The sequence below is a fragment of the Mytilus californianus genome, unplaced genomic scaffold (genome assembly GCF_021869535.1).
Source record: "Mytilus californianus isolate M0D057914Y unplaced genomic scaffold, xbMytCali1.0.p SCAF_4, whole genome shotgun sequence".
NCBI lineage: Eukaryota > Metazoa > Mollusca > Bivalvia > Mytilida > Mytilidae > Mytilus > Mytilus californianus.
The window spans coordinates 19,872,568-19,887,900 of NW_026262690.1; the positions used below are offsets into that span (position 1 = coordinate 19,872,568).

General features: G+C 31.0%; 1 protein-coding gene across 1 annotated transcript; it reads left to right on the forward strand.

Annotated features, from left to right (window-relative positions):
- Positions 1 to 7,871: 7,871 nt before the first annotated feature.
- LOC127737635 (uncharacterized) lies at positions 7,872 to 12,936 on the forward strand. The gene is made up of 4 exons (XM_052248489.1): positions 7,872 to 8,058; positions 9,858 to 9,975; positions 11,549 to 11,569; positions 11,824 to 12,936. The coding sequence occupies exons 1-4, from the start codon at positions 7,995 to 7,997 to the stop codon at positions 11,972 to 11,974; spliced, it is 354 nt and encodes a 117-aa protein (XP_052104449.1). The 5' UTR covers positions 7,872 to 7,994; the 3' UTR covers positions 11,975 to 12,936.
- The last annotated feature ends 2,397 nt before the right edge of the window (positions 12,937 to 15,333 follow it).

Below are 15,333 nucleotides of genomic sequence, written 5' to 3' on the forward strand. Positions count from 1 at the left end.
TCTATAGAAAATGTGTTAAATCCTTATAGTTTTCACGCGGTGATGTTCAAGCAATTTCAAGGAGTTTTGTTCGGGATTAGGGGGGGGTTACTCGGCCATTACCTCACTCATTATATATTCATTAATGGCGGATTCCGTAAGCGGCATCCATCGATTAAATTATTGAATACAAATGAATTGCTTGCATGCGGATAAAAAATAGTTACCGGTATGATGTAAATTTATTGTTGAAACACGAATACGGTATTTTTGTACTTAGATTATATTGTAAATGATTGCAAATGCTGAGATCATTTGCCAGTGGACCCTGCCTAATTTAGAGTAACAACCAATCACAAGTCGATCGCTGTCGAATATATAGATGCTTGTGGTTTGCAGAATGGAGAGCAACTTGCAGCAGCAATTATTTTCTGTAATCAGTTACAATATATCAAGAAAATTAAGTGACCATGGTGACAGTTACCAAATATAAAAGAATTGAGAATTACAAGTTGTTTACTTTATATTTCATTCATTTCAGCAGAAACAGAAATAGAAAAAATAAGAAAAAACGAGTTTACCTTTGCCAAGCATAGTACACACGTTGTCAGACGAATATATTCCGGATAAAAATATTTGAAATCTGTATTATGGAATCCTATTTCTAAATAAATAGAGTATCGGTTTAAACATATATATATATATGCGAGTTGGTCAACCTATGGCATTGCCTGTTGCCAAGATCCCATCAAAAAATTGAAATACTCTATATAGTGTGTTCAGACGTTGTAGAAGTCATTACGACAACGTATAAAACGTATATAAAAGTGTAAACCAAGGGTTAAAAAAGGGGGGTTCCAACCCCCTTAATCCACCAACTCCCCCCCCCCCCTCTCGCCTGGATCCGCCACTTATATTGTATAGTCATGGTGCCGTTCTTCTGACAGATTTATCAATGTGCTTCAGATCAAAGAACAACATCAAACTCATTATCATAAATAGACTGTCCAACGCAACATTTAAGATTACGCAAAACCTCTACGATCGATTTTACTAAAGAGACTATCTCTGTATATGGAATGAAGTAATGTAAACAACAAAACAAAAGGTCAATATCAAGTATCAATGTAAGTAAATCTATTATTGTTGATTTACATACTATTTATGTAATGGAAGGTCAATGCAACGAATAAATCCCGAAGTCACTATTTTTATTTAATGTAACCAAAGACTCCTTTTTTCTGAAGATCGTAATAGGAGAATCTTTATTTTATTATTTAAATTTCTTCGGTAGTTTTTCTGAACTTCAAGGAAGTCTTGAACACACCAGTGCACACACCAATCATTACAGAAAAGACACGAGGATTACAATGTTCCTGTTACATATGTATTTTTGTAACATAGTTGAGTTGAAGGCTATGATATCATTTAACCAAAATAACTTTAAATTTGCTTACAAACACCTGACTGATTTACAAAATATTGATTTTGTTAAGAATTTTCACAATTTATTTTTGAAAAAAGTACCCAAAAATGTTTTTGACTTCAAATCTAATGTTATGAAAGCTGCTTTAATGTCGTTGGAGTCCACATAGCTGGTTTGTGTTTTACTGTGCATATGATTGTAAATGAACTAAGTATAGATACGAGGATAACAACTATGTACGCCAGACGCGCGTTTTGTCTAAAAAAGACTCATCAATGACGCTCGAAAGCAAAAATGTAATGTTTATTAGATATGTATTAAATCAAACTCGTACCTAATTTGAAATCTGTATGAACCAAAACAGTCAAATTGGAGCAACAGTACCGTGTAAATTACGATTATTCTAGTAATATAATAAGCAACTATTTCATATCGATACAATTTCCAAATGAGTTAGTTTACTTTATTTGGTATATTTTAATCCCCCTTTGCTAAGACACCAGTTTAACTGATTTAGAACATGTATCGATCATCACTATTTTGAATATCCAAAATTCTTATTTAAGATTTCTTAAATTTAATTTAAGATATCCTAAATTCAATTCAACATATCCTAAATTCAATTATACTTTTGCTAACCCTTCCCTTTTTACGAATGTGACCTACCGAATTAGACTATTTACTGGATTTGTAATAACATAAGCAACACGAAGGGTGCCACATGTGGAGCAGGATCTGCTTACCCTTCTGGAGCACCTGAGATCACCCCCAGTTTTTGGTGGGGTTCGTGTTGCTTAGTCTTTAGTTTTCTATGTTGTGCCATCTGTACTATTATTTGTCTGTTTGTCTTTTTATTTTTGGCCATGGCGTTGTCAGTTTGTTTTCGATCTATGAGTTTGACTGTCCCTCTGGTATCTTTCGTCCCTCTTTGCTAAATTATTCAGTTTATGCAGAAATATTGGCGCGGAAGCAATGATATGCATAAAATATTCGTACATAGATTTATTTTTACGAGCTTGAGAGCAGAAAGAAAAGTGAGACTAATATTGTTTTTATCTTATCAAATAATGTTAAAACTAAAATACCGATCTCAAAGGTAAATTCAAAAAGTGGAAGTCCATAAAAAACTGACAAAACCAGACGTTCGAATGTATCAACAAACAGAACGAATGGAAAACAACTGTCATATGCCTGACTTAGTACAGTCATTTTCCGAAGAACATGGTTGACTAAACAAATTAACATTAACGTCTAGACGCAATATTATAGAATTATAGCCTTTGTATGAGGTCGATATGAAGTTACATCGACCTAAGAGAAGCATATTGACTGAGGACGAAGTCCAAGGTCGATATGCTTCTCTATGTCGATATAACATCGTATTGATCTCAACCAAAGGCTACAATTGTTATATTATTAATCAACAACTATTGCATGAACAATGTAAAATTGGGGATTTCTAGGATGTATTTTTAGTACCATGCTGTATGCCCTGAGCAGTATGCTGTTTTTGACCTATGAAAAGCTAAACACAAAAGCATTGGCAAGCAAACTGAGTAGATACAAATGTATATGTGATCAAGTTCTAGCGAATCACATATCCTTAGAGATATTCGATCAATATGTTTTTAAACTTTTTATACGTCAGTAGGTGTGACTTATCAGATACATTATTCTGAAGAAAAACAAATTTAGTGCTTGAATTGACATTTTTTGCAAATGAAACTGTGTTTCCATCCTACTTGTTTAATAGCTCATACTTCATGTATGTTTTAAAGAAAAGTATTAACAGGTTGTATACGGATATATGTTTTAAGATATCGAAAATCATATGCATGCAAACGTTAACACAAGGATCATTGCTTTTGATTTCTGTAAATAAGAGACTTATAAATAACACAAAGACATAAACATGTGCATTATGTACACATGTGCATGTATATGTCATTATTTTTTCCAGATTGTGTATTTGTATTTCTTTGAAAAATATGATGCATAATTTCGGTTTCCCTTGCTGGTTGTACAGCTCAGTATTTGCGTCCTGTTTGACATTGAAATGTTTGTTTGTATATTTCTGAACACTTATGCTACATCGTTCTTTAAAAACACAAATGTTGCTAAGCAACGTTCTTACCCCCGTAACAAATATGTTATTGTTCCCGCAGATAAAGCCAAAAATAAGATCGATATTGTGTGTAAATCACATTACGTACTAAACTGCTTGATAAATGAATTCGGATTTGGCAATCCACTTTGAAACTCAACAAATACACGACACTTACCAAAGAGGAAAATAAATCCTGAATAATCATAGGTCTGTTCTATTTTCCTTTGAAATTTCAACCAAAGATGCACAATTGGATGATTCTTTACTGTATTGTATACTTGATTTGCATTATAAAAATTAACACTGCGAATTTGTCATTTACAATGTGAACAATATTAATATTTTCATTTTTATTTCAAAGTCATCTTAACATGCTTAATGTGGATCATTGGTATATATTTCCTCAGATAGAGAATTCTTATACTTGCAAGAATTTAGATTTTCCATGCTTTTTTCAAAAATATAATAAAAAGTATGGGTCACCGTGCTATTTTTTAAGCTACAAGTCGTGCAAAATTGCCCAAATTTCCTTAGATTGTTCATGAAAAAACAAATTTTTGTGAATAAAACGAAATCTATGAGATAGAATTTTGTCAGTTTTGAGTCATACAGAAAAAAAAAGTTATTTTTTCAGTTTGTTTTTGACTTGTGAGTTTGAATGTCCCTCTGGTATCTTTCGCCTCTCTTAAAATAAAATATGAGAAGATAGGTTTTAAAATATGCTTTAAGAAAATAAAAATAAAAAATGGTGTCACCGAACTTGTTTTCTTGCTACAAGCAAAAATTTCGCTATCATTCCTTTATAAAAATGTTACTATTTGAGTTATCTCCCCTTAAATGGTTAATTTGACAATTTGATTCTAACAAACACAAATATTTGGTATTTGATAAATCAGTCTGTGATAATGCAACAAATCACTTTTGGTTTTGTTCCAATAAACAGTCTAATCTAACCCATTGATTGCCAATCTGCCTCAAAATGAAGATTTAAGCAAAGAACTAGACATATAGCGAACTGCTATTTTGCAATCCAAAATGGCGGTATACAGTTAATCTACCTTAATATAAAAAATTTCATGATAAATTGATTCAAAGACAATTCTTGGTTATAGTATATGTTATAGATAAAACAGACCAACCGACTTAAAATTTAAGATAAAAAGGTGTATGAAACACACGATTTTAAATTGTTTTTTTTTTTTTTTAGATGTTGTATAGATATGATCCAAATAAACTCCGCAAGATGACATTATAAGTCGGTGTTTACCAGACCATCTTATGAGTAACCAGGATACAATCTAAAGCGGATGTATAACTATATTCTGGCACTTAATCCCACCTTACTTATTTGATATAAAAATAAAGAGATGTGTGTATGATTGCCGATGAGACCTATCCCTCAGAGACCAATTTATGTCAATCTAACAACTACAGTTTACTCTAGACATTCAACATTGAGTAAACCCCAACCTGTATAGCAAATTAAAAGAGGCTACAAATGAAAAAATGGAAAGAATTCAAACTAGATAAACCAACGTTCTAATTCTTCTCAAAATTAACCACCAGAAACTTTAGTAGGTTAATAAATTAAGTTAATTTGATAATGGCTGACAAATCTTTTTAGTTGATAATTGTACTGTTGAAATTGTAAATTGTAAATTTAAACTTATTTACACTTATTCAATGTGTTCTTGTTTTATCTATACGAGCAAACGATAACAGCAAATACTAGTTAGTGCTAAAATAGGACAGCGCATATAAAGTATGCTTAACGTTAATATAAAATTGTGTGAATAAGAAGAATTACACATAATGTAAATTAAAATACTCACGATAATTTGATAAAACACAAAAAAAGGAGAAGTCCAATCCCAAGTTCTTGTGAACAAGAAGCCCATTTGGCCCACTTATTACAATTTAAGGAGTCAGATGAGGACCGGGGTAAAGTTGTTTTCATGTTAAATAGTTACGATACTGAATCTAGAAAAAAATAACTTTTTTTCTGTATGACTCAAAATTCCAATTCATAGCTGCATGCTAATTTTTGTTGTTTTCTAACAACAAGATTTATGATATAAACCATAGACATAACAACCAAACGATAAAAAGTGTCATATCGGTACTAGTGAAAAGAAGCACAAGAAACAACAGGAATATTCATATTCATAAATCGAAGACAATCAACTAACAATACAATGGCACCCGTCGTGTTGCTCATGTAACTTCAAATTCAGAGATAAGTCATATTCGGGGAAAAGTGGACGGGGGTGTGGTGAAGACAATTAGAACATAACCATCGTCATCTGTGAAACTTCCTTACTGGTCAATCAACTTGTGATGGTGGTCGTACAAATGCCGAAGTAATGACTTCAACTTTTTTCCTTGGAACCCTTAGTTTAAAGCTTACTTGTTAACAGCAGCTCTCTATAAAGGAAATTGTGATAGGAAATGCAAATTCTGGAATATCGTATCAGCTGGGACAAATATACTACATATGCAGGCGCTGTTTGAATGTTGCTACAGAGAAATGGAAAGTTCACGTTTTAAAGATGAAAGCATCACTTTTGTCGTAAATATTTGTTCTCAACCGACCCTCATTGACAATTTTTAGATGAAACTCAATATATGAAGCAGAGTTGTTTCTTTGTTTTCCTCTTATAGTTGATGTGTTTCCCATTGGTTTTAGTTTGTAACCCGGATTTGTTTTGTCTCAAATCGATATCCTTTATTTCAATCTTCATGGTAAACACAGCATTCTTCCTAATAAGGCCTTAAACAAGTATAAAAAAGGAACACGTCGGCAAGAAGACTGTCAGTTTTAGAGAATTTATTATTTGCATTAGATTATGGTTTTTTTCAAAGTATGATTTATCCTTCCCTAAAACAAGATATTTGTATCTACGTAGGGCATTCTTTTTTATGAAACATAATTGGACCAATTCCTTCAATCTGTCTTTAGTTTTGGAATGAATAATACTTGTGTAAAGGCAATTAAAGTCCAATGTTTTTATACTATTGCAAGATGAAAGAAATTTGGGTTTTATGTACCAGATCTTCGGGATTTGTAGTATCTACATCGGATTCACACAATTCATAGAGTATGTAGATTCACAATAACTCTGAAGCCCGGTTTTGATTGTTGATGAAAAAAAACAATTTTATGTGCCGTGTTTGTATAAAGAAAGAATTAAACGAGCGATGACCTCTCTTCAGCTGATAATAGACTAGGATACAGCATTAAACATCGGCTGTACCTACCGAATGACTGATGGAGTTACCAAATTAAGATAAACTACAAGACATCTTATATAAAGACAGTGATCAAATTACATTCGGCAATATATTTATTACATGCAAATATCAAGACTTCTATTAAGTTAACATGTAGTATATCAACAATTTAATATAAACACAACACAAATTAATAAAATTGGCGTAGCATAGGGATCGTTGCTATGTAATTGAATCATTGACAAGAGCTCGAGGCATAATTCGAAGAATACTGCGTTACTTCAAAATACCTCTCTATGCGTGACATGTTGAGCCCTGGCCAAGCCCATGTTAAACGAATGTAACTCGAGTATACCTTCGTTTTAATTTATTCATGTATCGGCATGTTTAACACAGCTATCCTAGCCTTATAGTGTGCTTACTTTGATTGAAAAAAAAACATTTGAACACAAAACATGTATACAAAATGAACTTTTAAATTGATCAACAAATGATTCGTTCTCCCGATAAAATAATTGCCTAGTTACCCGTTTTACCCAGGGCCTCCTGAGAAAAAAAAGAGGCAAAAGATACCAAAGGGACATTCAAACTCAAAAGTCGAAAATAAACTGACAACGCCATGGCTAAAAAAAAAGACAAACAGACAATTGATAGTACACAAAACACAACATAGAAAACTAAAGACTGAGCAACATGAACCCCATCAAAAACTGAGAACCCAGAAAATAATTTTGTTACTCGTAAAAAATGTGTGAAATCAACTTTTGTATGCCCAAAAGAAATAAGTTACGTATTGTTGATAAGTTGCATTCGTGTGTACAGTAAAAAAGAACAGCTATTCGGACACCAACATCAAATCATCTATTACAACATTGAAATTGAAGGTTCCAACATTTTCAGAATTATTTTTTGAAAATGAATTCTGAAATTTCTTAAATTCTTAGTCAAATATTTTGTCAATATGTCAGGTGTTTAAATGCATAAATGTAGCTGGAAAAGTCATTAGTACTAAATTATTTTGTGTAAAAAGATATATTACCTAGCGAACAGCTTAAATACGTTACCAAAAATAGATTTTTAAAATTATTTAACAGGTAAATAGCATAACACTTGGCTTTTCTATAATGATTGGTGTATGCACTGGTGTGTTCAAGACTTCCTTAAAGTTTCTAGATTAATATTAAATCACAGTTTTCCTGTCTTGATCTTGATTCACATATTTAAAGGAGTGTAAGGTTGTATTAACCTGAAATGATGACTTCCGGAATTACTTTTGTTGTTTTATTTGTTGCATTTACTTTCTATTTCATAAATGGTATGTAAATCATCAATATGACTGTTTCTAATTATTAATACCCGAGCTTTATTATATCATTCAATATATCAATCAAAATGTTTTGCGTTATCTTAAATGCTGCGTTTAAAACTATTTATGTTGATTGGCCAAATTTGATTCTTTAATTCTAAGCTCATCTATGCAAATGCTTTTTTAAGACTATAACACAATTAAGAAGACCCTTTTACAGGCAAATTGTTAGAATTGAATACAATGTCTAAAGACGAGTTTAACTTTTGCCGAAATTGGCTAAGACATAACATCATGAGAATTGTTACGATTTGAGATTTGCCCGTTGTTGAAGGCAGTAAGATCACATATAATTTTTCACACCTTTGACCTTAGGTCTTTATGGATTGTTGTTTCATTTGCTATCATACCACATCTCCTTATTTTCATATCAATCAATGAGTCAACACTTCAGGTCATCGGCGTTTCTCTTTTTGAATTGTGTTGGAGGTTTTGTGTAACACTCTCAAATGTAATATTTTTTTCATCAACAGCCGCCGAAGACATATCCAGTTTTTCTGTAACGAACGTGTCTCTTTTTTGTTTTTGTTTGCCAAAACCTGTCTGTTTTTATTTCACGTCCAAACATTTCCATATCATGTTGATAGATAATTCGATAAATACTCATTCAAATATTCTCTATATATATGAATGGAAAAGTACCAGTGACCTTCCACATATATGATCTTTATTTGAGATTACGAATCTAAAAAAATCGTTATCACTTACAATTAAAATTTGTGATAACGAATTTGTTCCTTTATTTCGCATTAAAATCGTGGTAACTAATGCTTAATTTTTTTGTCATGAACCATACAATAACGATTTTAATCCGACTTTTTATATTCGTAATCTTGAATTTAAATTATATATTTTTGGCAGGTCCTAAATGGGCTTTCATCCCCCTGGAGACTCTGATTTAAGATACAAAATATAAATATATAATTCGTGACTTCGGAGACCATTGTGAAGCATTCTAAAATTCGTGATAACGATTTCTCAATTTCATGATAACAAATGAAATTTGTAAGAACTAATTTCTTAGTTTCGTGAACACGAATTCAATCTTAATAACGAAATACAAAGTTCATATTAACGAATTTAATTCGTTTTAACGATTTATTATTTTGTTTATCTGAAATTCAAATTATGTTTTACGGAGATCCTGAATTATCATCCTTGATCAAATTCACATCCTGGTGCAAAATGAACATTTGAATCGCATTATTTATCCTGAAAATCAGCTATCATACATTGATATTAATATTTCAATTGACTCTCAATGTCAAAATTTTAAAATTGAGAATTTTCTACTTTTCAATAACATTTATGCTTTTGAAGAATACTTTTATTGCAATTTTTGATGCAACGCGTATTTTTGTCAAATAAGAAGTTTATCATGCATGACCAGGCGATGGACTTGATAACCACTCTGTTTGGTTTAAAGACAAGTTGTGAAAACGATTCTGAGCAATAAATCGTCACCGTTGATTGTAGTTTCTGGTCACGGAATACATTTGTTATGACAGATTGTTATAATTCGTGTTATTGGTGAAAACAGATAAAATTCGTTATCACTATTTCTCAAATTTACGAAACCGAATTCAATTCGCGCACGTGCAGTCGTAGATATAAGATAAAAATAAAATTTTGGAATGACTTACGATTGTCGTCGGCAAATCAAAATATCAAAAACATTTGAAACATCAATGTAAAGGAAATATTTGACAAAAAAATCGGTGTACATGTTTTAATCTTTCAAATTGTAGGTGAAATTTGCGACGAAGATGCTGCCAGTGAATATGTTTGTGATATGGGATCCTGTTGTAAAAAGAATGGTATATGGGAATGTATTTATGGCGAAAAGGATTCTTCTGAATGTGAAGAGTAAGTGAATTTCATTTGAAGCGTTTAGATTTTTTGTTGGATTTGTGTTGTTCAGTCTTTCGTATTTTGTGTTGTCAGTTTGTTTTTGACTTATGAGTTTTAATTTCCCTTTGGTTACTTTCGCCTCTCTTTGGAGTCATTTTTACTGGTCAATTCAAAACAGGTCTGGTAGTTACAGAAAACTTGACAATTTAAACAAAGATGAGTAAATTTCATAGCTATGCTAATGTGTTTAGCATTCGAAAAAAAAAATTCTTTACAAAAATGTTTCATGTGGTATTAATGGGTAGATGCCCCCTTGAACAACCAGATTAAAACATTTCAGATGAACCTCAAGTCAATGTTCTTTACTGGACTCCTAAAATAGATTTTACTGCATTATAGAGTTCAAGAGAATGAGAGTTTCACATAACAATAAACTTGTTTATATTTCAAGGTTATTATTTATCTTCATATCATATATTATAGAAAGCAGTAAAGGATGGACATTTTATATCTAGTACCACGTTTGAACAGTATTATTTCAAAACCACTATTTGCATATTTTCAAATTGTTATTTTATTTTCATTCTTTAAAAAGAAGAATGCATTAGAAGCTTGCTACACTGAAATTAACAAAATGCAATTTTTGCTCATACGGATAATTAAAAATTCGGCAAACAATTATCTGAACAAGCTCTTTCCTAACAACTATTTGCAGAATGTTCCACGTAGTTCTTTGGGTGATACATTTTTTCGAAATCTACTTCTTTTCCGCAACTTTGTTTTCGAACTTGCCTGCGTTATTGACTAGAACATTCTCTTGTGATTAAATAATCATCATTTACCATGCGGAAAGTACCAAACATTGAGGAGTTCCATACATTATATGTCAGTGTTTGTAAAGGTAATATTGTTTTGTTTCTTGATATCCCAATGTGTTGAGCTCCAAAACTATATATGATATAAACTTGACGTTTTTCATGTTATATAATGACCATATATAGTGTTCTGTTCAAATTATGTAACACAAAAACAAACCTACCGGCAAGATCGAAAATTTATTTTTGAGATTATAACTCCAAAACATAAATTGATTGAAACTAAATGACTTATGATCTGTTTTGTTTAAGATATTTCTATTAAAGACCCATTTCTTGCATTGTTATAACATTAACTGTACCAATTTTACTGCATCAGATGCGCATTTCGACAATAAATGTCTCTCCAGTGATGATCAAGGCCAAAATATTTAAAAAACCAAAACTTACAAAACATTTGCCCTTATTGGGCTGGGGAGAGATGATACATATTTAATGGATGGATGCTTCATGTTTGTTAGACCAAAAGCGTGTTTAATTTAGATGTATGTTTATGTTTATTATTGCAACAAAGCACTAACTGGGCTCAAAAAGGCAAAAAAAAAATTTTTACTATACTACTCAATATATGACTATCTTGTCCTTTTCTTCAAACATTCAATTGAAATATTCTTTCAAGCATGGAGTATGAACACTTTTTGTGTACCATCCTTACACTTTATTACTTATATATATAGTATTGATTTAACAAATCAAACCGTTTATATTTTCAGAACTAGTAAGACATCTGGTTGGTAGGTACATTTTTTTTGGTTACAAACGATAAATAATTTGTGTCTTAGAAAACGAAAACGAATAGAATAAAATATTTCAGACTCAGAAAATAACAACAAACATCTAGCTTTTAGCATTCTGTCATAAATATACGTCTTTTAACTTTAAACATATGCAGTTAACTGAATTTTTCTGGATAAACAGCAATTTTATATCGAATAACGTACTTTTATATCTGTGTGTTTTACTAAGTTATTTTTAAAATATATTTCAGGCAAACATGGCACACCATTCTCACTGTAGTTGGTGGTCTATCCTTCTTGATGGCAATTGTCGGCTGCTGTGTAAGAATGAATCGCTATAGTAGAGCAGTACCAAGACGCGATGACGAAGAACGGTTTGCTAACCAGGAAGTGCGCTCATAATAAATCAACGGTAGATGGTAGAACAAATGATAGAACAATGGGCAAGCAATGGTTGCCAAAACTTTTTGACAAAAATCCCTTTGCCTCCAAAAAAAGTTTGTTCTATCACAATTTTGAAAGAAAAAATCAGTTTTTAATCATGTTATCTGAAATGTGAATATTCAACGATGAGTAATATTGTATATATATGTGAGATGTTTTACTAATATATTCCTTTGAGAAACCTCTACTTGAAGTCGATTTTCTAATTCAATAAAAAGTCTATGAACGTAATTAAATTTTTATCATAACTAAACTTTGATGGAACACGTAGCAACAAACTTGTCTAATTTGAAACTAATTGTTATATACGCATTTATACTAAATAATAGTTTTAACTGAAAACATAAACTTCAAATGTAAATTAAAGAGATTTGATTGGTTTAGAACGGTAAAGACTTTTATCAAGTTAAATGAAGCCGATGTACTATAGTATTATAATTGATTGACATATCTCTCTTTATCAACGAAAAACAATATAAACAACAACAAAAAACAACACAAAAACAACTTGTTTATAGGACTTAAATGTCTCTTGCCGTCTTTATCACCATGTATTTGGTAAAATATGAGCAAATTCACAAATGTCGTTGGAAAATATCAATATATCTTATTAGAACTTTGAGCTATTGAACGAAAATCAAAAATCTCTTCCTTCGTAGAAGTATTAACTTATAATTTAAACTAACTGACAGGAAACGATATTCAAACATTAACTTTAAACTCGTTTGCACACCTATATATGTACAGTTATAAGAAGAACATACTATTTTTCCTCATGTCTATTGTTTCTCAAAAATTTTCATTTGTAAAGTGATTGGTGTATCATTTTTAATATAGGGAAAGTGTTCTTTTTTTATTTACTTTCTCCTGTTCATTGACGCTTTGTTTTACCATTACAGCAATAAATGAAATCCTACGAATATGTATTTCTCGATTTTTCTTGATTTTTTTGTGTATCGTTTTGTGATAGATCTTTTTTTGCCTATTGTATTAAAATTGACAAGGAAAGTAAGAAGGAAAATGTCTACGTCATAATGAAATTCATGAAAGGACTTAATTTTTGACAAAAAAAAACATTTTACAAATAGCTATATAATAAAGTCTCACTGAGCTTATCGTACTTTTTAAAGCAGCTAAACAGGGAAGTAAATATTTAACTAATATGTAAAATATATAATAAAATGTACTTTAATAACAGGATGTAATGTAACATTCAATCTTGCATATCTAATAACATGCTTTAAGTTAATTGTGTAAAACTTAAATCAGGTTTAGCTTGAATTCATACATGGAATATATTTTTATTCCTATCGTATCTTTCATTCATATCATGACGTTTAAAAAATTATATAAACTGTTTGCAATATCATAAAAAAGACACTTATTAAGTTAATTTTTCTTAAATAAAACAAGGAGACATAATATGATAAAAATCACACAAACATTACAAAAAAAAATACAAAAAATAGCAGGTGGTCATCTTCAGGTAACCGATCGCCATCAACATAGAGAACAGACCAACACAATAAAAGCCTAACAACGGAAAGATGCATTATGCAAAAAAGTCATGATTTTCCTCGCTGTTATATATTTATCAATTATGGACACTTTGGACTAGGTCGATACGTTATAAATGAAGCTGATCAGATTAAATTGACCGAGGACGAAGTCCGAGTCTCAATATGATTTAACAGGTCGACATATAACGTATTGACTGAGTGAAAGTCCTTAATTTATATATTACATATGGAAATAGTGTATCATAGAAATGGACTTCAATGCTCTCTCTGTGTATTTTACATTGTATTTTGCAAGATTTCTAATATTGACCGTCAATAAATATATATATATATATATATAGAAACATAGCGTTCATATACTTGAAAATAGAAACAAGGCTTCAGGTACTTGAAATACCCTTTGAATCACGTGATCGTAAAAACCAATGAAAAAAGAAGAATGATACACAATATGTAATATTTATATTATGCATTAACGCTAAGACTCATGTCGACGTTCTCATTATATTACAGAACATGTGCACCAACTTTAACTAATTTATTGCGGCTTCAGGCTGAAACTTTTCAAATAACAAATATGATGTTGACCCCGGTGACAAAGAAGAAAACAATATTTTTTTGTAAAGCACATTTTATTTATTGTTGAGAAATGAGTTAGGAGTTGGCAATTTATTTTGATATTGTTGAGAAATGAGTTAGGAGTTGGCAATTTATTTTGAATTTCAACATATTACCTCGTGTCGGGGTGGGGTGGAGGGGGCACTTCAATATTTAATTGAGAGGGAATTCTGTTACACCACCCTTTTCATATAATTTAGATTTTTAAAATGTATACCTTTTCATATATTGGTTGGGTTTCGTGTGGTGTATTGGAAAATTGGAATACCAAGTATCAAAAGAGGGAACATTTGTGGATAAAAATACAGCCGGGAACACCAAGAAAGATGACAGACGAAGAAGAATTAACAAAAAAATACAGGTCTTTTCTTATAACAAGTAATGGGAACGTTGTTGAACTTATCATATATTTTTGATAGTTTTCCCCACCTATTCACATATTTTCAATATATAGGAAGAGACCCCCGAGCATATTCCCCACCGACAATTTCAGTCCTTACATACATTGTTATATAAATGGGTCTGCAAAGTGTTCCACAAAACATCTTTCAATTCTGACTTTTTTGATGCATCTCTATCTTGGTCTTCTCATATTGATTATATCATAAAAAGGGTTAACTCTTCTTTAGCTTTACTAAAAAGGATAAAGAAATATTTAAATCACAAAGCTTGACAAATGTTCTATAACGCTTACGTTTAACCTCACTTAGATTATTGTTGTTCAATATGGGGAAACTGTTATAACTTTCTATTAGATAGTTGATTAAACTGCAAAAGAGGGCAGCAAGAATAATTTTAGACGAACATGATTACACCAAACCTTCAAGCGAATTATTTCACGAATGTAACATTGTGCCGATTACACAAAGAATAAATTATCATAAATCATTACTAATGTATAAGGCAAAACATGGCTTAGCTCCAGAATATATGTTCAGTCTTATTTTATCAGCTTCTGCAAACTAAAAATACAATACGAGATTTTCGTCCTCAGATAATTTTATAATTCCAAAACCAAATACAGAGTTGTATAAGTCTAGTTTCTCGTACAATGGACCAAAAGTATGGAATGCTCTTCCTGATTCAATTAAAAAATCATACACAGTATTAGAATTTAAACATAACTACAAATCTATGTACTTTTTATATTACCATGATATTTGTACTGTAATGCCATAT